Here is a 25,558-nt window from a genome sequence, read left to right on the forward strand (position 1 = left end):
TATTTAATCTGATTGTAATAAGAAAATTAAATAGGTGGTAGATATGTGTATTTTCTACAAAAGAAAATGCTAAGCAGCAGCACGAATTTTAAATTTTGTTTGCATTTTACTTAAAATGTTCTAATGTACAAATCATTAAAAAAAAAACCAAACCCTCAATCCAATGTAATCACTAACATAAAAAGGAAAAACTTGCTATGTTGCTTAACCTGTTGAACTTGTTTCTCAGAAAAACCCAGCCCACCAGAAAAACTTGGAGTGACAAATGTCACAAAGGACAGTGTTTCTCTTTCATGGCTAAAACCGGAACATGATGGTGGAAGCAGAATCGTGAGCTACCTCATTGAAGCTCTTGAGAAAGGACAGCAAAAATGGGTTAAGTGTGCAGTTGTAAAGACAACTCATCATGTTGTCCATGGTCTTAAGGAGAATGTTGACTATTTCTTCAGAGTGTCTGCAGAAAACCAAGCAGGGTTAAGTGATCCTAAGGAACTACTGCTTCCTGTTACAGTTAAAGAACAATTAGGTAAGCTGCCTGTCATGAGATGAAAGTTAATATGCATTAAATTGAATTCATATTTTAGAAGAGATAGCATTTTTTAATTATTTGAAAACGTTTTCATTTTCAGAATCTCCTGAGATTGACATGAAGGGCTTCCCTCACAATACTGTGTATATTCGAGCAGGTTCAAACCTGAAAGTTGAAATTCCAGTTTCTGGAAAACCATTGCCAAAGGTGACATTATCTAGAGATGGCACTCCAATCAAACCCACCATGAGATTTCACACAGAAATGACAGCAGAAAGTTTCATTGTTAACCTTAAAGAAAGTGTGGCTGCTGATGCTGGCAGATATGATATTACTGCTGCCAATTCGAGTGGCACCACGAAGTCATTCATTAATATTGTTGTGCTGGATAGACCAGGTCCTCCTGTCGGTCCTGTTGTCCTTAGTGATATCACTGAAGAGAGTGTAACACTCAGATGGCAGCCACCAGCTTATGATGGCGGAAGTCAAGTTACCAACTATATTGTACTGAAAAGAGAAACAAGCACCGCTGCCTGGTCTGAAGTGTCTGCAACCGTTGCTAGAACTGTTATTAAAGTCATGAAACTCACAACAGGAGAAGAATATCAATTCCGCATCAAAGCTGAAAACCGCTTTGGCATCAGCGATCATGTTGATTCACAATGTGTAGTTGTCAAACTTCCTTACAGTAAGTAATGCTCTTCTCAAATACTGCAGATCAAAATTTTAACGTTCAGATATTGAAAGGCTCGTTTTGTTAACAATCACTTCTTTTAATATCATCAGCTACCCCCGGTCCTCCTTCCACACCGTGGGTCACTAGTGTCACCCGAGAGAGTATTACAGTTGGATGGCACGAACCAGTCACTAATGGTGGCAGCGCTGTCATTGGATACCACTTGGAAATGAAGGACAGGAATAGTATATTATGGCAGAAGGCTAACAAGACCCTCATTCGCACAACTCACTTTAAAGTCACCACCATCAGTGCCGGCCTTATCTATGAATTTAGAGTTTATGCTGAAAATGCAGCTGGCATTGGAAAAGCAAGTCATCCTTCCGATCCGGTCCTTGCAATTGATGCTTGTGGTATGTATTCTATAGAAAGTAAAGAAACCCAACCATTGAAGTAGTCTTTTTCTTTTTCCCTGTGATATCCTGTCTTGTGGAGTAAGCTAATACCCGAAACATTTGTTAATATTATTATAAACACTGTTATTCATTTGCAATACTTTCATGTTTTTTACCACAGAACCACCAAGAAATGTTCGTGTCTCAGATATTTCCAAGACTGCTATTACTTTGTCATGGCAGAAGCCAGCATTTGATGGTGGTAGCAAGATCACTGGATACATCGTAGAAAAACGTGATCTACCAGATGGCAGATGGTCAAAGGCTAGTTTCACCAATGTTATTGAGACTCAGTTCACAGTATCTGGTCTGACACAGAATTCCCGGTATGAATTCCGAGTCTTTGCCAAGAATGCCATCGGTTCCATTAGTAATCCATCAGATGTTGTGGGTCCTATTACCTGTGTTGATACATATGGTAAGTGTTTTGCAATGATATAACAGGTTTATGACTCTAGAAAGCTTAAAAGCAGCACTGTTTTGTAGAACCATAGCCTTTTTAATACAGAAAGCTAACTTATCGTGATTTAATAAACTTGGATGATTGTGCGCTTTTTGAGCGTGACTGTAATTAACATCTTTGGCTGTATCTGCATTTTTTTAAGTTGTGGCATTTTTATTCTTTCAGCAACAGGGGCCCATGCCCCATGGCCAAAGTGATGATATTTATAACATGTGGTTACTTTTTTTTTTTTTTTTTTTTGGTACTGTTAGTTCTAACTCATTCCAGGTTTCTGATTTAAGTTACTCATGCTAGCTTTAATCGATATTTATAAAACACTGGTAACTGTTAGCTTAGAAAAAGTATTGCTAATCTTTACTTTTATTAAAGACGAGTCTAAACTGCTTTTTTTTTTTTTTTTCTTATTTTTTCTTAAGGTGCACCTGAAATTGATGTGCCACCAGAATATACAGAAGTAGTGAAATACAAAGCAGGAACTTCCATTAAGTTAAAACTAGGCATCTCAGGAAAGCCTATACCAACAATTGAATGGTTCAAAAATGGCCATGAGCTGCAAACCAGTTCACTACTGTCTATTGAGAACACAACAGAATTTGCTTCTATACTCATCAAGGATGCAACCCGACTCAACAGCGGCACCTACGAACTAAAACTGAAGAATGCCATGGGTTCAGCATCAGCCCATGTTCGAGTGCAGATACTTGGTATGTCTTGAGAAATTACTACGTAACACTGTTAAACAATAATCTACTAAAAAATTCTTAACACCTTGTTTCTGGCACTTTATACAGACAAACCTGGACCCCCAACTGGACCAATACAGTTTAAGACAGTCACTGCTGAAAAGATCACAATAATGTGGGACCCTCCAGCAGATGATGGTGGTGCACCTGTAACACACTATGTTGTTGAAAAGCGGGAGACAAGTCGTGTTGTATGGTCTTTAGTTTCTGAGAAACAGGAGGGATGTATTATAACTACAACAAAAGTTATCAAAGGAAATGAATACGTGTTCCGTGTCCGTGGTGTGAACAAGTTTGGAGTTGGTGATTCTTTGGAGTCTGAACCAGTTATAGCCAAAAACTCATTTGGTAAGAACCATATAAAATCACTAATGGAACTGAATCATCCTGTGTGGTATTTGCACGTAGTAGTCATCTACTGACACATATGTATATATGTATTTTTTAATTTAGTTGCACCTGGACCACCTGGTGTACCAGAAGTCACAATGATAACCAAGAATTCTATGACTGTTGTCTGGAGTAGGCCTACTGTTGATGGAGGTAGCGAAATATCAGGATATTTTCTCGAGAAGCGTGACAAGAAGAGTCTTAGCTGGTTCAAGGTTACTAAGGAAACCATTCGTGACACCAGACAGAAAGTAACGGGTCTGACTGAAAACAGTGAATATCTTTTCCGAGTTTGTGCTGTCAATGCAGCTGGACAAGGTCCATTCTCCGAAGCATCTGACTTCTACAAAGCCGTAGATCCTGTTGGTAAGAGACAAAGTGCAATACGTCTAATTGGCTAGAGATCAATAGGCAACAAGCAATTAAGATGGCTTGCACCAATGTAACTGCAGGAGATTTTATTCCTTTTTATGATCACTTGTATGTATAGCTTCTGACTTTCTTTTCTCAAACTATCACTTACAGATAAGCCAGGCTCACCAACAAAATTGAAGGTTGTGGATACAACTAAGACATCTGTCACCCTTGGCTGGATTAAACCTGCTTATGATGGAGGAAGTCCGATTACCAGCTATGTGGTCGAGAAAAGGGAAGGTGAAGAGCAAGAATGGACTATAGTCAGCTCTAAGGGAGAAGTGAGGACAACTGAGTATGTTGTATCCCACCTTCAGCCAAGCGTTAATTATTATTTCCGCGTCTCTGCTATAAATTGTGCTGGACAAGGCGAGCCTATTGAAATGACAGAACCCGTTCAAGCTAAAGATATTCTCGGTACTGTACCTTTCAGTAACTTTTCTGTGGTTTTATTTTTCAGAGCATTTTTTTTTTAAATTTTACATTCCAAATATACATTATTCATTTTTATCTATTTCCACAGTGGCACCAGAGATTGATCTGGATGTTGCCCTTCGGACCTCTATCATTGCTAAAGCAGGTGAAGATGTGGAAATAACGATTCCATTCAAAGGAAGACCTCCTCCAACTGTCACATGGAGAAAGGGTGACAAAAATCTTGGGACTGATGAAAAATATATCATACAGAACACAGAATCATCAACATTACTTTCTATTCCTCAAGTTACCCGAGATGATACAGGGAAGTATGTTCTTACAATTGAAAATGGAGTTGGAGAGCCCAAATCGTCATTTGTGAATGTGAAGGTACTCGACACGCCATCTGCCTGCCAGAAGCTGCAGCTTAAGCATGTTTCTCGTGGCACAGTTACACTGGTATGGGAGCCACCTCTCATTAATGGTGGTTCTGAAATAACGAATTATGTTGTTGAAAAAAGAGATGCTACAAAGAGGGCCTGGTCAACTGTAACAACAAAGTGTTCTCAAACTACCTTCAAGCTAACTAACCTGTCAGAAAAGACTGCATTCTTCTTCCGTGTTCTTGCTGAAAATGAAATTGGACTGGGTGAGCCCTGTGAGACATCTGAACCAGTGAAAGCTGCGGACATACCCGGACCTATAAAAGACCTCGCCATGAAAGATTCTACAAAAACTTCTGTTAAATTGCATTGGAGCAAACCGGAGTACGATGGTGGTAGCATTATATCAGACTACGTTATTGAAAAGAAATTGCAGGGCGAAAAGGAATGGACGTATGCAGGCACAAGCAAGAGCTGTGAATTTGAAGTTGAAAAACTTAAAGAGCTGTCTGTCATGGAATTCAGAGTCTTTGCAAAAAATGAAAAAGGCATGAGTGATGGTGCTACTATTGGACCCATTACAGTGAAAGAACACATAATAACACCAGAAGCTGACCTTTCTGACATTCCTGGAGGTCAAATCACTGTGCGAATTGGGCATAACCTACACATTGAATTGCCCTATAAAGGTAAACCTAAGCCATCAATGAGCTGGCTGAAGGACAACCTCCCTCTTAAAGAAACTGAACAGCTTCGTTTCAAGAAAACTGAAAACAAGATAAGCTTAAGTATCAAGAATGTGAAAAAGGAGCATGGTGGCAAATATACTTTGATTCTTGATAATGTTGTCTCCAGAAAAACATTTACAATCACTGTCATCACTCTTGGTCCACCATCTAAGCCAAAAGGACCCTTAAGGCTAGATGAAGTCAAAGCAGATAGTGTAGTTTTGTCATGGGAAGCTCCTGAAGATGATGGGGGAGGTGAAATTACCGGCTACAGTATTGAGAAAAGAGAAACTTCTCAAATGAACTGGAAGCTGGTGTGCTCGAGTGCTGCTAGAACAACTTTCAAAGTACCAAACCTCGTTAAAGACACTGAATATCAGTTTAGAGTCCGTGCAGAAAACAGATATGGAGTAAGCCCACCTCTTGTCTCAGCAGATGTTGTGGCAAAGCATCAATTTAGAACACCAGGTGCCCCAGGCAAGCCTGTTGTATACAATGTAACTGCTGATGGAATGACCATAGCTTGGGATGCTCCTGCTTATGATGGCGGTTCAGAGATCATTGGCTACCACGTTGAAAAGAAGGAGAGAAACAGTATTTTGTGGCAGAAGGTTAATGTTGCATTAATATCTAGCAGAGAATACAGGATTACTGGACTAGTTGAGGGTCTGGATTACCAGTTCCAAGTATATGCAGAAAACACTGCCGGTCTAAGCCGAGCTAGCGAGCCAAGCAAGTTTACTTTGGCAGTCTCTCCAGTAGGTGAGTGAATGACCAGTCACCCAAAAAGTTCTAGTATCGTAGATTATGGTGAATAGTAATAAAAGCAACTCTTCATTATTTTTCTCCCCTTTCAGATCCACCTGGTACTCCCGATTATATTGATGTCACCAGAGAAACAGTCACTCTTAAATGGACCCCCCCACTGCGTGACGGCGGCAGTAAGATTGTGGCCTACAGTATTGAGAAGCGGCAAGGAAGTGAAGACCGGTGGCTGAGATGTAACTTTACTGATGTTAGTGAATGCCAATATACAGTTACAGGACTCAGCCCAGGCGATCGATACGAATTCAGAGTGCTTGCAAGAAACGCTGTTGGTACCATTAGCCCACCTTCACAGTCTTCAGGCTATATCATGACCAGAGATGAAAACGGTAAGATTTCTTAACATAATTGTGTTTGGGTTCTGGAGCCAAGTAGACCTTCTGGAAGATGGGAGGTCGCAGGAGGGAGAAATGTATGACTGCCCTTCCACCTGACTCAGAATCATTTCTGGTTTTGCTCCAGGGTAGGAGGAGCTAAAAGGAAGACCCAAACCTGACGGACATATGTGATCATTGCTACATTAGAGTAGTATTTTGCACCTGTTGCAGTATGTTGCAGAGTGTGCTAACAGGAAAAATAAGCTTACAGTTCATAGCTCTGTATATAACAATCCTTTGTAATTGTTGAGTTAAGAAGACTATATTTTCTTTTTCAGTTGCTCCCACAATTGAATTTGGCCCTGAGCACTTTGAAGGCCTAACTGTTAAAGCTGGAGAGAGCATTAGACTTAAAGCTTTAATCAAAGGACGTCCAGTACCTAAGGTGACGTGGTTTAAGGATGGCAAGGAGATTGAAAAAACAATGAGTATAGAAATAACTACAGGTATTGGATATAGCACAATCTTCATTAGAGATGCTACCCGGGATCATCGTGGAGTGTACACAGTAGAAGCCAAAAATGCATCAGGCACTAAACGAGAAGATATTACATTCAGAATACAAGGTATCACACCAAACGCTTTCAATACGATTTTTTTATACCCGTATTTCACTTGAAGTGCCAGTAAATTATAATTCCAAATCTTTTATTTTGCAGATGCACCAGGAAAAGTTGGTGGACCAATACGATTCACAAACATCACTGGAGAAAAAGTGACGTTATGGTGGGAGCCTCCTGCTAATGATGGTTGTGCTTCTATTTCCCACTACGTTATTGAAAAGCGTGAAACCAGCAGGATTGCATGGGCGTTAGTTGATGACAAGTGTGAAGCCTGCAGCTACACTGCACTTAAATTAATTAAAGGCAATGAGTACCAGTTCCGTGTCTCTGCAGTAAACAAATTTGGAGTTGGCAGACCATTGGAGTCTGATCCGGTTGTAGCGCAAATACCTTACAGTAAGTTTCCACCTCATTCTGTGGAAATAACTGTAGAGTTACTATCTTCTATTTCTAATTATGTTTCTCCTTTTCTTTTCTTTTCCTTTTCTTTTCTTTTCCTTTTCTTTTCTTTTCCTTTCCTTTTCTTTTCTTTTCCTTTTTCTTTTCTTTTTTTCTTTCTTTTTTTTTCTTTTAGCTCTTCCTGATGCCCCAGGAACACCAGAGCCCACCAATGTAACAGGAGACAGCATCACTCTGACATGGGCAAGACCAAAGTCAGATGGTGGGAGTGAGATAAATGAATATATTCTAGAAAGGAGAGAAAAGAAGAGCATGCGCTGGGTTAAAGTGTCCAGTAAGAGGCCCATTGCTGAGAACAGATACAGAGTAACTGGCCTTATTGAAGGCAATGAATATGAATTCCATGTCATGGCTGAAAACGCTGCAGGAGTTGGACCTCCAAGTGACGTTTCAAAGCTAATCAAATGCAGAGAACCAGTTAGCCCACCTAGCGCACCTAATGTTGTAAGGGTGACAGATACATCAAAGACCAGTGTAAGCTTAGAGTGGACCAAACCAGTTTTTGATGGCGGTATGGAAATAATTGGATACATTATTGAGATGTGCAAAGCTGATCTAGAAACATGGCAGAAAGTCAATGCAGAGACTGTTCTTGCTACTAAATATACCGTAGTTGATCTGGAGGCAGGAGAACACTATAAATTCAGAGTTAGTGCAGTCAATGGTGCCGGCAAAGGAGAAAGCTGTGAAGTCCCTGCATCGGTCCAAACTGTAGACAGGCTTTCCGCACCTGAAATCGACATTGATGCAAACTTCAAGCAGACTCACATTGTAAGAGCAGGTGCAACTATTCGCCTGTTTATTGCCTTCTCTGGAAGACCTGTTCCTACTGCTGTGTGGTCCAAAGCAGATGCAAATCTGAGCTTGCGTGCTGACATTCAAACCACTGACTCATTCAGCACATTGACTGTGGAGGAATGCAATAGAAATGACGCTGGCAAATATGTCTTTACTGTGGAAAACAACAGTGGAAGTAAGTCAATTACATTTACTGTCAAGGTGTTGGACACTCCTGGTCCACCCGGTCCTATTACATTTAAGGATGTGACCCGAGGATCTATTACTTTAATGTGGGATGCTCCTGTGCTGGATGGAGGTTCACGTATTCATCACTACGTTGTGGAAAAACGGGAAGCAAGCCGTCGTAGCTGGCAAGTGGTGAGTTCAAAATGTACTCGACAAATCTTTAAGGTCACTGATCTGGCAGAAGGTGTCCCATATTACTACCGAGTGTCAGCAGAAAATGAATATGGCGTAGGTGAACCTTGTGAGTTGACAGAACCAGTTGTAGCCACTGAAGAACCTGCTCCACCTAAGAGACTAGATATTGTTGATACGACCAAATCTTCTGTAGTTTTAGCTTGGCTTAAACCTGACCACGATGGTGGTAGTCGTGTTACTGGATACCTTCTTGAAATGAAACAGAAAGGCTCTGACAAATGGATTCCTGCTGGTCATACCAAGCAACTTACTTTCACTGTTGAAGGCCTTGTAGAAAACACTGAATATGAGTTCCGGGTCAAGGCAAAGAATGATGCTGGCTACAGTGAGCCAAGAGAAGCTTTCTCTTCTGTTATTATTAAAGAGCCACAGATTGAACCAACAGCAGATCTCAGTGAAATAAGCAGACAACTTATAACATGCAAGGCTGGAAGCGCTTTTACTATTGATATACCAATTAGTGGCCGCCCAGCTCCAAAAGTGACGTGGAAACTTGAGGAGATGAGGCTGAAGGAAACTGAGAGAGTTACCATCAAGACAACAAAAGACAGAACCACACTGACTGTAAAGGACAGTATGAGAGGTGACTCTGGGAAATACTACCTCACGCTTGAAAACACTGCTGGTGTGAAAACATTTACTGTCACAGTGGTAGTCATAGGACGGCCAGGTCCAGTCACTGGCCCAATTGAAATATCATCTGTCTCTGCTGAATCCTGCATGTTGACCTGGAAAGAACCTGAAGATGATGGTGGCAGTGATATTACAAACTACATTGTAGAGAAACGTGAATCCGGCACAACAGCATGGCAACTGGTAAATTCCAGTGTAAAACGAACACAGATCAAAGTCACCCGTCTCACAAAATACCAGGAGTACAGTTTTCGAGTAAGCTCAGAAAACAGATTTGGAGTCAGCAAACCCCTTGAATCAAAAACTGTAGTAGCTGAACATCCATTTGGTAAGTGAAACCTTTTTATTTTTAAGCTGTTGTTCTCCTCTGACTGCCGTACGTATTTTTAATAAGTAATATTTTCCCAACCTCCCATTTGTGTTTAGTCCCACCAAGCCCTCCTTCAAGACCAGAAGTCTATTCCGTGTCTGCAAATGCCATGGCAATTCGCTGGGAGGAACCTTATCATGATGGTGGCAGCAAAGTCATTGGATACTGGGTTGAAAAGAAAGAGCGCAACACCATCCTTTGGGTGAAGGAAAACAAAGTGCCATGCTGTGAATGCAACTTCAAAATCACTGGGCTGGTGGAAGGCCTAGAATATCAATTCAGAACCTATGCTCTAAATGCTGCAGGTGTCAGCAAAGCTAGTGAAGCTTCCAGACCTGTAGTGGCTCAAAATCCAGTTGGTAAGTATTACTTTCAATAGTTGTTTTGTAAATTAAGCTAAAATAGAACTGCATTTCTCATTTTCTGTTTTATTCCTCCAGATCCACCGGGAAGGCCAGAAGTAACAGATGTCACCAGATCTACAGTGTCCCTGAGCTGGTCACCACCACTTTATGATGGTGGAAGTAAAGTTATCGGATACATTATAGAGCGGAAACCATACAATGAATCTGGTGATGGACGCTGGCTGAAATGCAATTATACCATAGTCTCAGAAAACTTCTTTACAGTGACAGCTCTTGGTGAAGATGAAGCATATGAATTCCGTGTACTAGCAAAGAATGCAGCTGGTGTGATTAGCAAAGGATCTGAATCAACCGGTGCTGTCATTTGCAAAGATGAATACTGTAAGAAATATTCATTTGGAACAACTAAATATATGGAGTTCCATTTTTAATACCATCGTGTAATTTGTAATTTAATCTCTTCTTTTTCCTGTGACAGCACCACCAAAGGCTGAACTCGATGCCAGATTGAAGGGAGAAGTTGTGACCATTAGGGCTGGATCTGATCTTGTTCTTGATGCAGCCATTGGTGGGAAACCGGAACCAAAAGTCTTCTGGTCCAAAGGCGATAAGGAATTGGACCTATGTGAGAAGATATCTCTGCAGTACACCAGCAAACGAGCCATTGCAATTATCAAGTTCTGTGACAGAAGTGATAGTGGAAAATATACTCTAACGGTGAAAAATGCCAGTGGGACAAAGCAAATTTCTGTTCTTGTCAAAGTGCTTGGTATGTTTTCCATGATTAATACTTGTGCTTAATGTACATTAAAAAAAAAGAAAAAAACACTATAAAAAAAGAGAGAGAAAATTTTCCTTAGTTGCTAATAATAACACTTATTTCTACCTCTGCCCAGATTCACCAGGTCCATGTGCAGGAAAAATCACAGTTAGCAGAATAACCGAAGAGAAGTGCACTCTGGCGTGGAACATTCCCGAGGAGGATGGAGGTGCACAAATCACTCACTACATTGTGGAAAGGCGCGAAACCAGCAGACTTCACTGGGTTATTGTTGAGGCTGAATGCCAGACATTATCATGTGTAGTAACAAAGCTTATTAAAAATAACGAGTACATCTTCCGTGTCAGAGGTGTCAACAAATATGGACCAGGTGTTCCACTTGAAACAGAACCTGTCATTGCCAGGAATGCTTTCAGTGAGTGTTACTACCTTCCATTCTGTGTCAGAATGTATGGAACGTCTGCCATACGTAAACAATTTGTAAAACAATATTTTTCCCCTCATTTTTAAAACCAACAGCTATCCCAACACAGCCTGGTACTCCTGAAGAAGTGAGTGTTGGCAAGGAACACATCATCATCCAGTGGACAAAACCAGAATCGGATGGTGGCAGTGAGATTAAGGACTATCTTGTAGACAAACGTGAAAGAAAAAGTCTGCGCTGGACACGAGTAAACAGAGATTACACTATTTATGATACCAGACTGAAAGTTACCGGTCTTATGGAAGGTGGTCAGTACCAGTTCCGCGTCACTGCAGTGAATGCTGCTGGGAACAGCGAGCCTAGCGAAGCTTCGCAATATATGTTATGCAAGGAACCATCATGTAAGTTGCCACATTTGAAATAGATTTTAACATTTACTTAAAGTAACGGAGCATAAAACCAAATTCACGCTTCAACTAGGATACTCAGAAAGACGTAGGAACTCACTGAACTAGACAGTATTTGAAAAATTTTAGACACTTGTAGTTCATTTTAAATGCATTTCCCATCTTTTACTGTTGATAAATAATGTTTAATTGTAAAATGTTCCCTTAACCAATGTGAAATACATTTTCTTGTTTTTCAAAGATACTCCTGCAGCACCTTCGGCTCCAAGAGTTGTGGACACTACTATGCACAGCATAAGTTTAGCATGGTCAAAGCCCACATATGATGGTGGTGCTGACATCTTAGGCTACATTCTCGAAATGAAGGAAGAAGGTACTGAACAGTGGTACCGACCACATACGACTCCCACTCTGAGGAATGCTGAGTTCACTGTAACTGGTCTTAAAACAACCCAGAAATACCAATTTAGAGTTGCTGCTACGAATGTGAATGGTATGAGTGAATTTAGTGAATCATCAGCAGAAATAGAACCTGTGGAAAGAATAGGTAATTTGAAAAATTCAGCATGTATTTTAAAGAATAATGCTATTTTCTTTTAAAACTATTAAAAGATTAATTCATTTCATGTTTCTTACACCCTTCATCAGAAAAACCTGAGCTTGAGCTTGCTGATGACCTGAGGAAGACAGTAACAGTGAGAGCTGGTGGTTCCCTGCGTCTAATGGTCTCTGTGTCTGGCAGACCTGCTCCTGTAATCACGTGGAGCAAGCAGGGTATTGACCTCGTAAGTCGAGGTATTATTGATACAACAGACAGCTACACTCTACTTATTGTGGATAAAGTTAATCGGTACGATGCTGGAAAGTATGTCATTGAAGCTGAAAATCAATCAGGAAAAAAATCAGCAACTATTTCTGTGAAAGTATATGGTGAGTACTACTACAACTATACATGGTTATTAGACTATTCATGGTGCATGTTATTGAGGAGTAAGAAATTCAGTCATTTCCAAAGGAAGTTTGTAGTTTTAAACAGCATGAGATTGTTTGAGAAGTCAAAGAAATAAAGGAAAATGTGAAGTTCTAAAGCTGTGCTACAATTGTAGAATCATTAAGGTGGGAAAAGACCACTGCAATCATCTAGTGCCACCACCATGCCCGCTAAACTATGTCCCTAAGTGCCACGTCTACAGTCTTCTTGAAAGCCTTCTGGGACAGTGATTCCACCACTCCCTGGGCAGCCTGTTCCAATGCATTACCGCTCCTTCTGAGAAGAAATTTTTCCTAATATCCAACCTGAACGTCCCTTGGCGCAACTTAAAGCCACTGCCTCTTATTCTATCGCTGTTATCCGGAACAAGAGTCCAAGACCTACCTCGCTACAACCTCCTTTCACGTAGTTGTAGAGAGCAATAAAATCTCCCATGAGCCTCCTCTTCTCCAGACTAAACAATCCCAGTTATAAATGAAATCCTGCTGTTGTTTTTTTTTTTTTTTTTTTAATTTATTGTTGTTGTTTTGTTTTAATTCAGAACTCAATCTGAGGAAAGGATCCCAAAGAAAAAAATATATTTTCTTTTTTGTTTAGATACACCTGGTCCACCAGCTGCAGTGAGAATTAAGGAAGTATCAAGAGATTCTGCAACGCTTACTTGGGACATTCCAACCATTGATGGTGGAGCCCCCGTCAGCAACTATATAATTGAGAAACGTGAAGCTTCCATGAGAGCTTACAAGACTGTCACTACCAAATGCAGCAAGACATTTTATAGAGTTACTGGACTTCTGGAAGGAGCTTTGTATTATTTCAGAGTACTGCCAGAAAATATTTATGGCATTGGCGAAGCTTGTGAAACATCTGATGCAGTATTAGTATCTGATGTACCTATGGTACCACAAAAACTTGAAGTGATTGACACCACCAAATCAACCGTTACTCTTGCTTGGGAGAAGCCAGCGCATGATGGTGGCAGCAGATTGACTGGCTATGTTATTGAGGCCAGCAAAGCTGGAACAGAAAGATGGTTAAAGGCAGTGACAGTAAAGCCTACCGTCTATGAACACACAATTATCTCTCTCAATGAAGGCGAACAGTACTTGTTCAGGGTCAGAGCACAGAATCAGAAGGGTGTTTCAGAACCACGAGAGATTGTCACAGCAGTAACAGTACAGGACCGAAAAGGTAAGTATCTACTGCTAAAAATAACAGTGTGAAACTGACATCAAATGAATGCAATATTTATAAAACAGATACTGAGAATATCAATGTATTCTTTTCTTTTATTAGTTCTGCCAACGATTGACCTTGCTGGAATACCTCAGAAGACAATTCATGTACCTGCTGGCAAGCCCATTGAGTTAGCTATTCCAATTGAAGGACGGCCACCTCCAGCTGCATCTTGGTTCTTGTCTGGTTCTAAACTAAAAGAATCAGAACGCATCAAGATGGAGACTGTTGCCAAAATGGCTAAACTGACGGTGCGCGAGACCACCATTCATGACACTGGAGAGTATACTCTTGAACTGAAGAATACAACTGGAACAGTTACTGATACAATAAAAGTTATAATCCTTGGTAAGACCTTCTGAAAGTAGTTGTCTGGGATCTTTCTTTGTCTGAACTTTGCTCCCACCGATACGATTCCCTCTCTCAACATTATTTTTTGGCTTTTAATTTTATTTTTCGTAGACAAACCCGGTCCACCTGTTGGACCTATCCGAATTGATGAAGTCGATTCAAATTACGTAACCATCTCCTGGGAACCACCTGAGCTGGATGGCGGAGCTACACTTAGTGGCTATGTGGTAGAGCAGCGTGACGCTCACCGTCCCGGATGGCTGCCAGTTTCAGAGTCAGTAACCAGAACAACATACAAGTTCACCAGGCTTGTTGAAGGTGCAGAATATGTGTTCCGTGTGGCTGCTACAAACCGCTTTGGAATTGGATCTTACCTACAGTCTGAGATTATAGAATGCAAGAGCAGAATTCGTAAGTCTACCTTTAAGAATAAAATATGCATATTTACATGGCTTATGCAGCCACGCGTAGATAAGATTTTCCTAAATGTTGCTACCTTCTTTTGCCAAATAATGGGATACATTATGCTACACTGTAGCCTTTGTATTTTACTGGGGAAAAACACCATCCATAAACGTATTTAGGTATTATAAATGCACCGCAGAGAACGTGGACAGTAAGCATGGACTTTATGCTCACATCTACTGTAAGCTGTCTATCTACTATTATTGAAAATTTGCTTTACACTCCATTACAAAAGCAGGGTTATTTCATTTTGTTTGTAAATGTAAATGTAAAACCTAGGTTGTAAAGTACTTTGATATTTTTTGATTTAAAAGAAGTTTGATACGATGTTGATACTGCATTATCATTCGTAGTACGTTGCATATCTCTCTGTATAAAATTACTTGATGCTTTCTTCGCTAAGTCTGTGTTTTCTTTTCACAGGTATCCCTGGCCCTCCTGGCACTCCAGAGGTGTTTGATGTCTCTCGAGATGGTATGACATTAACTTGGCATCCTCCAGATGATGACGGTGACTCACAGATTACTGGTTATATCGTGGAACGCAAAGAAGTTAGAGCAGACAGATGGATTCGTGCAAATAAAGTTCCAGTCACTATGACTCGTTACCGTTCCACTGGGTTGGTTGAAGGATTAGAATACGAACACCGCGTCACAGCAATCAATGCAAGAGGTGCTGGAAAACCTAGCCGTCCTTCCAAGTCTGTTGTTGCCAGGGATCCAATTGGTAAGTAATTTCCTACGTAGATTAAGCATATTATGGTGGAATGGAATGATCCTACTGAAAGTCACTCTTTTTGGTAATATGGAAATTTATCTGTTTATGTTTATGAACAGCAGAGAAGATTGTGACTGGAATAAACCAAGAAAAACACTAGTGAAAATCTTCTATTCCAAGTTTCCCTGTATAAATCCTATAATGACTTCATACAGATCGTATGCTGGAAGTTAGCACTTGTTATGCATTTTAAAGCTTTATAAAGATCTCACTGATCCCCTCGTATGGTCTTCTCTTCCAGCTCCTCCAGGGAAACCTCAGAATCCAAGAGTCACTGACACTACAAGAACATCTGTCTCTCTGGCTTGGAGTCCGCCAGAAGATGAAGGTGGCTCTAAAGTCACCGGCTACTTAATTGAGATGCAGAAGGTAGATCAGTTTGAGTGGACCAAATGCAATACCACTCCCACCAAGATTCGTGAATACACTTTGACACATCTACCACAAGGTGCAGAGTACAGATTCCGCGTGCTAGCCTGTAATGCTGGTGGGCCAGGAGAACCTGCTGAAGTGCCAGGAACGGTCAAAATAATGGAAATGCTTGGTAAGACACTTCACATCTTAACTCCTTTTGAAAGCCATTCTAAAGAAGCATTTAGCTAAAGCATTTATCTGTAAAACACACATAACCTGAGATGTTAATTTTCCTTACAGAATATCCTGACTATGAACTTGATGAAAAATACCAGGAAGGTCTCATGGTGAGACAAGGTGGAGTTATCAGGCTTACAATACCCATTAAGGGTAAGCCCATCCCGGTATGCAAATGGACGAAAGAAGGACATGACATCAGCAAGAGGGCCATGATCGCGACTTCTGAAACTCATACAGAACTTGTGATCAAAGATGCAGAAAGAGAAGATTCTGGCACCTACGATCTGGCACTCGAAAACAAGTGTGGCAAAAAAGCTGTGTATATTAAAGTCAGAGTGATTGGCATTCCAAATCCACCAGAAGGGCCTCTTGAGTATGATGATATACAAGCTCGTTCTGTCAGAGTAAGCTGGAGACCTCCTACAGATGATGGCGGTGCAGATATACTAGGTTATATTGTTGAGAGACGAGAAGTACCAAAGACCGCCTGGTACACTGTTGATTCTAGAGTAAAAGGGACATCGTTGGTAGTGAAAGGTCTGAAAGAAAACGTGGAATATCACTTCCGTGTTTCTGCAGAAAATCATTTTGGCATTAGCAAATCTCTAAAATCTGAAGAACCAGCCGTACCAAAGACACCTCTGAGTAAGTTCCCATTTTAGATTTTTTAAAACTTTTTTTAATGACTATTGCTTATTTACTACTTTATGCTTCTACATGTGCAAATAGTTGAATGCTATGGCATTACTATTTCTACTAATCATGTTCTTGTCACTATTATCAGATCCTCCAGAGCCTCCAAACAACCCACCTGAAGTGCTTGATGTCACAAAGAGTTCAGTTAACTTGTCCTGGTCCAGACCTAAAGATGATGGTGGTTCTCGTGTAACTGGGTACTACATTGAACGTAAAGAGACATCTACAGAAAAATGGGTCCGGCATAACAAAACACAAATCACTACTACAATGTACACAGTCACGGGACTCGTTCCAGATGCTGAATATCAGTTCCGTGTTGTTGCTCAAAATGAAATTGGTGAAAGTGAAGCAAGTCCTGCTTCTGAACCAGTTGTATGCAAGGATCCATTTGGTAAGAAAACGTCTGTGTTAATAGATCTTGTGAAGAACAATTTAGTAACGTTCGGAAAGGAATTTAATTTCTGTATATCTTGCAATTTTCAGACAAACCAAGCCAACCTGGAGAAATTGAGATCACTTCAATATCTAAGGACAGCATTACAATAGAATGGGAACGACCTGAAAGTGACGGTGGCAAAGAGATCCTTGGCTACTGGGTTGAATATCGACAGTCTGGAGAAAGCACTTGGAAAAAATGCAATAAAGAACTCATCAAGGACAGACAGTTTACAGTAGGAGGTTTATTGGAGGCCACAGAATATGAATTCCGTGTTTTTGCAGAAAATCAGACTGGCCTCAGCAGACCTCGAAGGACTGCTATGGCAGTGAAAACTAAATTAACATGTAAGCAAAAAATACGCTGTCGTATCTGCTGCAAAACTGCTGTGATCTTGTGTGTCATAAACCGCAGTGCCACACTGAATACGCTTTACAAATTATTTGACAGTGTGACTGTCCTAAAGCACAGTCCAATCGTTCAAATGTAAGAGGCACAAGCGTAAATGAAGATTAAATTTCAGTAACATAATGATAGAGGAACATTTCATATTAATAATCATTATTTTTTTCTTTCTCTTAGCTGGAGAAGCACCTGCCATAAGAAAAGAAATGCAGGATGTTACAACTAAACTGGGTGAAGCAGCTCAGCTGACATGCCAGATTGTTGGGAGACCTCTTCCTGATATTAAATGGTACCGCTTTGGCAAAGAATTGGCGCAAAGCCGAAAATACAAAATGTCATCTGATGGACGCAACCATACGCTGACAGTATTAACAGATGAACAAGAGGATGAAGGTCTCTACACTTGTATGGCTGCCAATGATGTTGGAGAAATTGAAACTAGTGGCAAGCTATTGTTGCAGGCTCCTCCTCAGTTCCACCCTGGCTTTCCATTGAAAGAGAAATATTATGCTGGTGCTGGTGGCACTCTCCGCCTTCACGTCATGTATATTGGTCGACCGGTACCAGCAATAACTTGGTTCCACGGCAACAAACCTCTGAGAGGATCAGAATCAGTGACTATTGAGAACACAGAGCATTATACTCATCTTGCTATTAAGGGTGTCCAGCACAAAACTCATGCTGGGAAGTACAAAGTGCAACTCAGTAACACGTTTGGAACAGTTGACACTGTACTTAACGTGGAAATACAAGGTAAAGGGTTTTATTTTCAGTGTATTTGTGGAATATTTTCTAAAATGCTGAGTGGCAAAAGAAAGAACTAAAAGATGCTGCTTTCTGTTTTACAGATAAGCCAGATAAACCAGAAGGGCCGATCGTTATAGAGTCTGTACTGAAGAACTCCGTGGTGATTAGCTGGAAACCACCAGAGGATGATGGAGGTGCTATGATAACAAATTACATCATAGAGAAACGCGAAGCCAAGGAAGGAGCAGAATGGGAACTTGTATCTTCAAGCATTTCAGGCACAACTTGTAGAATTGTTAATCTAACTGAAAACGCAGGCTATTATTTCCGTGTTTCTGCTCAGAATACCTATGGAATTAGTGAAGCACTGGAAGTCTCATCAGTTGTCGTCATGAAGCCTCCATTTGGTAAGTGCACACCAAAATATCCAGTTCGGTATGCCTCTGTAACTAGTAAGGCAAGTTCACTTCAACGTTTGAATCTTTTCATTCTTTACAGAAAAACCAGGACAACCTGGTCAGCCAGTGGCAAGTGCTGTCACAAAAGATTCTTGTGTTGTCTCATGGAAGCCACCTGCGAGTGATGGAGGTGCAAAGATCAGAACGTACTATCTTGAGAAGCGTGAGAAGAAACAAAACAAGTGGATTTCTGTAACAACAGATGAAATTCGTGAAACTGTATACTCTGTGAAAGACCTTATTGAAGGCCTTGAATATGAGTTCCGTGTAAAATGCGAAAATCTAGGTGGAGAAAGCGAGTGGAGTGAGGTATCACAACCAGTCATTCCAAAATCTGATGTACCAATTCAAGCTCCACATTTCAAGGAAGAACTAAGAAATCTGAATGTGAAATTTCAAGCTAACGCCACATTTGTCTGCAAAGTCACTGGTCATCCTAAACCAATAGTCAAATGGTACAGGCAGGGCAAAGAAATCATGCCGGATGGTGAAAAGATCAAAATACAGGAATTCAAGGGTGGATACCACCAGCTAATCATTACGAATGTAACGGATGATGACGCCACAGTATATCAAGTTAGAGCTACCAACCAAGGAGGCTCAGTGTCTGGCACTGCCTCTTTGGATGTTGAAGGTAAATGAAGGGTCTTGATTCCCAGGACAGATTGTCTTTAAATTTTGAGCGGTTAGATCATCGGTGCTCTTCTCAAGTGTTTTTGCTCATGCGTTGTTTTTTTTTCTTCCTCTTTTTGTTCCAGTTCCCGCAAAGATTCACTTGCCCAAAAACCTGGAAGGTATGGGAGCCGTTCACGCCCTCCGAGGGGAAGTAGTGAGCATCAAGATCCCATTCAGTGGCAAGCCTCCCCCTGTGATCACATGGCAGAAGGGACAAGATCTCATTGATACTAATGGACATTACCAAGTCATTGTAACAAGATCGTTCACATCTCTTGTTTTCCCAAATGGCGTTGACAGAAAAGATGCGGGATTTTACATTGTTTGTGCCAAAAACAGATTTGGAATTGATCAAAAAACAGTTGAATTAGATGTGGCTGATGTGCCTGATCCGCCAAGAGGTTTGAAAGTAACTGACATTTCAAGGGATTCGGTCAACTTAACCTGGATTGAACCAGCTACTGATGGTGGGAGCAGGATCATAAACTACATTATTGAGAAACGTGCCACAACAGCAGAGCGATGGATTCGTGTTGCACAAGCTCGTGATACACGATACACAGTAGTGAACCTATTTGGCAAGACCACCTATCAGTTCCGTGTAATTGCAGAAAACAAGTTTGGCCAAAGCCAGCCTTCTGAACCTACTGATCCAATTATAACAAAGGAAGATAAGACTAGGGTAATGAACTACGATGAAGAGGTTGATGAGACCAGAGAAGTCACCATAGCTAAAGCTGCTCACTATTCAACAAAGGAACTCTACGACAAATACATGATTGCAGAAGAGCTTGGACGTGGGCAGTTTGGCATTACACACCGCTGTGTTGAGGCAGTTTCAAAGAAGACATACCTGGCTAAGTTTGTCAAAGTAAAAGGTGCTGACCAAGTTTTGGTAAAGAAAGAAATTTCTATTCTAAACATTGCTAGGCACCGAAATATCCTGTATCTTCACGAATCATTTGAGAGCCTAGAAGAATTGGTCATGATCTTTGAATTCATTTCGGGGGTCGACATCTTCGAAAGAATCAGCACAGCTTCATTTGAACTGAATGAAAGAGAAATAGTAAGTTACGTGCGCCAGGTCTGTGATGCACTAGAATTTTTACATCGCCACAGCATTGGACATTTTGATATCAAACCAGACAATATTATTTATTTCACAAGAAGGAGCTCTGTAGTTAAAATTGTCGAATTTGGTCAAGCCAGACAACTAAAGCCTGGAGACAGCTTTAGACTCCAGTTCACTTCACCTGAGTATTATGCACCTGAAGTACATCACCACGATCTGGTCAGCACAGCAACTGACATGTGGTCAGTTGGCGCTCTAACGTACATACTCCTCAGCGGCATTAATCCTTTCATTGCTGAAACAAATCAACAAGTTATTGAAAACATTCTAAATGCAGAATACAATTTTGATGATGAAGCATTCAAAGACATAAGCATTGAGGCCATGGACTTTGTCGATCGCCTGTTAGTAAAGGAAAGAAAAGCTCGAATGACAGCTGCTGAAGCACTTAATCACACGTGGCTTAAACAGAAAACAGAGAAGACCAGCACTAAAACCATCAAGACCTTAAGACACAGGCGCTACTACCACACCCTAGTAAAGAAGGAGTGGAACACAGTTGTGTCAGTAGCCCGCATTTCCTGTGGAGGTGCAATTAGATCTCAGAAAGGTGTAACAGTGGCTAAAGTTAAAGTTGCTCCAATAGACATCGGTCCCATTACTGGGCAGATAAACCATGCTGCTGCAGAAGAAGGAGGGCATGCCAAATACGTGTGTAAGATTGAAAACTATGATCAGTCCACACAGGTCACCTGGTACTTTGGTATGAGGCAACTAGAAAACAGTGAGAAATATGAAATCAGTTATGAAGAAGGCGTGGCAACAATGTACGTCAAAGATGTTTCTAAATCAGACGATGGGACCTACAGATGCAAGGTTATAAACGACTATGGTGAAGACAGCTCTTACGCAGAACTTTTTGTTAAAGGCGTGAGAGAAATGTCTGAGCACTACAGACGTAGAGCTGTTAGGAAAGTGAAACGCCGGGTTGATGCAATGAGACTCCTAGAGCGTCCACCAGAATTTACTTTGCCTTTGTATAATCGCACCGCGTACGTTGGAGAAAATGTCAGGTTTGGTGTAACTATAACAGTCCACCCAGAACCTCGCTTAACGTGGTTCAAATCGGGCCAGAGAATCAAACCTGGTGATGACGATAAGTATACTTTTGAATCAGACAAAGGTCTTTACCAACTCATCATCAATAAAGTCACTGAAGAGGACGATGCTGAATACAGTATTGTAGCACGCAATAAATACGGGGAAGACAGCTGCAAAGCTAAGCTGACTGTGATTCCGCATCCACCTCCAGCAGATACTACACTGAGGCCAATGTTTAAAAGGTTGCTGGCCAATAACGAATGCCAAGAAGGCCAAAATGTCAGTTTTGAGATCAGGGTATCTGGTATACCAAAACCGACACTGACGTGGGAGAAAGACGGTCAACCTCTATCCTTTGGTCCTAACTTTGATATAGTTCACGAAGGTTTAGATTACTATGCTTTGCATATCAGAGATACTTTACCAGAAGACAGCGGTTACTACAGAGTTACTGCTACCAACAGCGCCGGCTCTACAAGCTGCCAGGCTTATCTGAAAGTCGAACGCTTGAAATATGTCAAGCGTGAGTACAAGACCGAAGAAGAGCGGGAGAAGCACGTACAAAGGCAAATTGACAAGACCTTAAGAATGGCAGAGATCCTTTCTGGGACTGAAGCTGTTCCATTGACACAAACTGCGCAAGAGGCTCTCAGAGAAGCTGCTATCTTATACAAACCAGCTGTCAGCACTAAGACTGTCAAAGGTGAATATGAAATTAAGAAAGAAGAAAAGAAGGAAGAAAGAAAACTTCGTATGCCGTATGAGGTTCCAGAGCCTCGAAAACATGTGCGCACTACTCTCGAGGAAGATCAGACCATTAAACACTTTGTGCCTCTGTCAGATATGAAATGGTACAAGAGGCTGCGAGACCAGTACGAAATGCCAGGAAAACTCGAGAGAACCGTTCAGAAACGACAGAAACGCATACGTCTTTCCAGGTGGGAGCAGTTCTACGTGATGCCACTGCCACGCATTTCTGATCAGTACAAGCCTAGATGGCGCATACCGAAGCTAACACAAGATGACCTCGAAACTGTGAGACCAGCACGTCGGCGTACACCGTCTCCAGATTACGAATTTTACTACAGACCAAGGAGGCGGTCACTTGGTGATTTATCTGATGAGGAATTACTCCTGCCTATTGAGGACTATCTAGCCATGAAGAGAACTGAAGAGGAAAGACTGCGCCTTGAAGAAGAGCTTGAGCTTGGCTTTTCTGCTTCCCCACCAAGTAGAAGCCCCCCACGCTTTGAACTGTCCGCGCTTCGGTACTCGACTGCAGGAGCACAGGTCCATTCAGAAGAAGAAAGAAAGAGAGAGCTGAGGTATTCCAGCTACCATATCCCAACTAAAGCTGACACAAGCGCAAGCTATGCAGAGCTTCGTGAGCGCTATGACAGGGCTGCCTACAGACCTCCCAAACAAAAGCAAAGAATAATGGCTGAAAGAGAGGATGAAGAATTACTCCGTCCTGTTGGTGCTACTCAGCGACTCTCTGAGTACAAGAGCGAGCTAGAATATATGGCAGAGGAGGAAAAGAGCAGACTTAGGAGAAGGAGGGAAAGAGAAATAACTGAGATCACATCAGAAGAAGAAGAAGAAATAGAAATGGTGCAACATGTTCACAGGGAATTTTCACCTCCTTCCCGATTACTAAGGAGAAGAAGATCCCTTTCTCCCACTTACATTGAGTTGATGCGCCCTGTATCTGAATTAATTAGACCCCGATCACGACCTCCTGAGGAAAGTGAAAGAAGATCCCCAACACCAGAGAGAACTCGACCACGTTCACCCAGCCCGGTTTCTACTGAAAGATCACTCTCTCGGTTTGAAAGGATGGCAAGATTTGACATTTTTTCTCGATACGAGTCCATGAAATCTGCTTTGAAAACACAGAAAACTATGGAAAGGAAATACGAAGTCCTAACTCAACAGCCTTTCACCCTTGACCATGCTCCTCGCATCACCCTGAGAATGCGCTCACACCGTGTGCCGTGTGGCCATAACACCAGGTTCATTCTGAATGTCCAGTCAAAACCAACTGCTGACGTGAAGTGGTACCACAATGGTATCGAGCTCCAAGAGAGCAGTAAGATACATTTCTCGAATACCAGCGGGGTATTAACACTGGAAATTCTCGACTGTCATATTGATGACAGTGGAACGTACAGGGCGGTATGCACAAACTACAAAGGAGAATGTTCTGATTACGCAACGTTAGATGTTACTGGAGGAGATTACACTACATACTCTTCCCAGCGGAGAGATGAAGAAGTACCAAGGTCAATTTTACCTGACCTGACAAGAACAGAGGCGTATGCAGTCTCGTCATTTAAGAAAGCAACTGCTGCAGAAGCGAGTTCCTCAGTAAGAGAGGTCAAATCAGAAGTGTCAGCAACGAGAGAGTCACTTTTATCGTATGAACACCACGCTTCTTCCGAGGAAAAAATCACTGCCTCTGAAGAAAAATCATTGGAAGAAAGGACTGTCCATAAGGCATTTAAGAGCACTCTGCCAGCAACGATCCTTACGAAACCACGGTCCATCACTGTTTCTGAAGGCGAGACTGCAAGATTTTCCTGTGATGTTGACGGTGAGCCAGCACCAACAATAACATGGGTCCGTGCGGGTCAACCTATTGTTTCTTCCAGGCGCTTCCAAATAACACGGACACAGTACAAATCTACTTTCGAGATTTCTTTGGTCCAGATTGCAGATGAAGGAAGTTACACTGTTGTGGTGGAAAACTCTGAAGGAAGACAGGAAGCGCACTTCACTTTGACCGTTCAAAGAAAAAGAATCCCTGAAAAAGCAATTACATCGCCTCCGAGAATCAAATCTCCTGAGCCTCGTGTAAAGTCTCCAGAGCCAGTTAAGTCTCCTAAACGAGTGAAATCTCCTGAACCCATCAGTACCCCCTCAAAAGCCAAGTCACCGCCTGGAGACAAAACAGCACCAGTAGAGAAAGTACAATTACCAGCTGCTTCTCCTCCAAAGATAAAAGAGCAACTAAAAGCAGAAACCCTTGGAGATAAGGTGAAGTTATCCTGTGCAGTTGAAAGTAGTGTTTTAAGCATCAGGGAAGTGGCTTGGTATAAGGACGGCAAAAAGCTGAAAGAAGACCATCATTTCAAGTTTCATTATGCAGCAGATGGCACATATGAGCTCAAAATCCACAACCTCACAGAATCTGACAAAGGAGAATATACTTGTGAAATTATGGGAGAAGGAGGTATTTCAAAAACTAACTTCCAGTTTACCGGCCAAGTATTTAAAAACATCCATTCCCAGGTACAAAGTGTATCTGAAACCCCTAAATCAGTTGAGAAAGGAGACAAAGTACTTGCTGTTTCTACCCAGAAGAAATCATCAGCGGCAACTGAAGAAAAAGCTGCAATTGAAGAAGTCATTAAAAAGTCAATTGTTACTGAAGATGTCAAACAATTGCAAGCAGAAATTAGAGCTTCTTCGACTCAAATGACTGTGTCTGAAGGGCAGAAAGTGACTCTGAAAGCCAACATTCCTGGTGCCTCTGAAGTAAAATGGGTGCTAAATGGAATGGAGCTAAGAAATTCAGATGATTACAGATATGGCATTTCCGGAAGTAATCACACGCTAACTATCAAAAAGGCTAGCAATAAAGATGAAGGTATACTCACCTGTGAAGGTAAAACTGACGAAGGCACTATTAAATGCCAGTACGTGCTTACCTTCTCTAAAGAGCCCTCAAACGAACCGGCATTTATCACGCAGCCGAAGTCTCAAAATGTCAATGAAGGACAAGACGTGTTGTTCACCTGTGAAGTTTCTGGCGATCCTTCTCCTGAAGTTGAATGGCTTAGGAATAATCAACCTGTAAGTATTAGTTTAACACGTTCACTTGAAAACTTAGAATTCTTCATTGAACTGATCTTAATGAAACAATTTT

At 41.4% G+C, this 25,558-nt stretch overlaps 1 protein-coding gene across 1 annotated transcript in view; it reads left to right on the forward strand.

Moving 5' to 3' along the window:
* Positions 1-25,558, forward strand: part of TTN (titin) — a 248,995-nt gene that overhangs the window by 220,596 nt on the left and 2,841 nt on the right. Inside the window, exons 294-325 of the mRNA XM_046943725.1 lie at positions 230-526; positions 630-1,217; positions 1,316-1,618; positions 1,782-2,078; positions 2,540-2,827; positions 2,915-3,214; positions 3,320-3,622; positions 3,782-4,087; positions 4,194-5,960; positions 6,056-6,352; positions 6,679-6,966; positions 7,060-7,359; positions 7,538-9,604; positions 9,703-10,005; positions 10,087-10,392; positions 10,490-10,780; positions 10,908-11,207; positions 11,312-11,617; positions 11,865-12,170; positions 12,272-12,553; positions 13,212-13,805; positions 13,911-14,198; positions 14,313-14,612; positions 15,090-15,392; positions 15,685-15,987; positions 16,098-16,682; positions 16,822-17,127; positions 17,220-17,519; positions 17,755-18,330; positions 18,426-18,731; positions 18,823-19,416; positions 19,541-25,485. Coding sequence (XP_046799681.1) covers positions 230-526; positions 630-1,217; positions 1,316-1,618; positions 1,782-2,078; positions 2,540-2,827; positions 2,915-3,214; positions 3,320-3,622; positions 3,782-4,087; positions 4,194-5,960; positions 6,056-6,352; positions 6,679-6,966; positions 7,060-7,359; positions 7,538-9,604; positions 9,703-10,005; positions 10,087-10,392; positions 10,490-10,780; positions 10,908-11,207; positions 11,312-11,617; positions 11,865-12,170; positions 12,272-12,553; positions 13,212-13,805; positions 13,911-14,198; positions 14,313-14,612; positions 15,090-15,392; positions 15,685-15,987; positions 16,098-16,682; positions 16,822-17,127; positions 17,220-17,519; positions 17,755-18,330; positions 18,426-18,731; positions 18,823-19,416; positions 19,541-25,485 — 19,895 coding nt within the window. The remainder of the gene's footprint in view (positions 1-229; positions 527-629; positions 1,218-1,315; positions 1,619-1,781; positions 2,079-2,539; positions 2,828-2,914; positions 3,215-3,319; positions 3,623-3,781; positions 4,088-4,193; positions 5,961-6,055; positions 6,353-6,678; positions 6,967-7,059; positions 7,360-7,537; positions 9,605-9,702; positions 10,006-10,086; positions 10,393-10,489; positions 10,781-10,907; positions 11,208-11,311; positions 11,618-11,864; positions 12,171-12,271; positions 12,554-13,211; positions 13,806-13,910; positions 14,199-14,312; positions 14,613-15,089; positions 15,393-15,684; positions 15,988-16,097; positions 16,683-16,821; positions 17,128-17,219; positions 17,520-17,754; positions 18,331-18,425; positions 18,732-18,822; positions 19,417-19,540; positions 25,486-25,558) is intronic.

This window comes from Gallus gallus, chromosome 7, assembly GCF_016699485.2.
Source record: "Gallus gallus isolate bGalGal1 chromosome 7, bGalGal1.mat.broiler.GRCg7b, whole genome shotgun sequence".
Taxonomy (NCBI): Eukaryota; Metazoa; Chordata; class Aves; order Galliformes; family Phasianidae; genus Gallus; species Gallus gallus.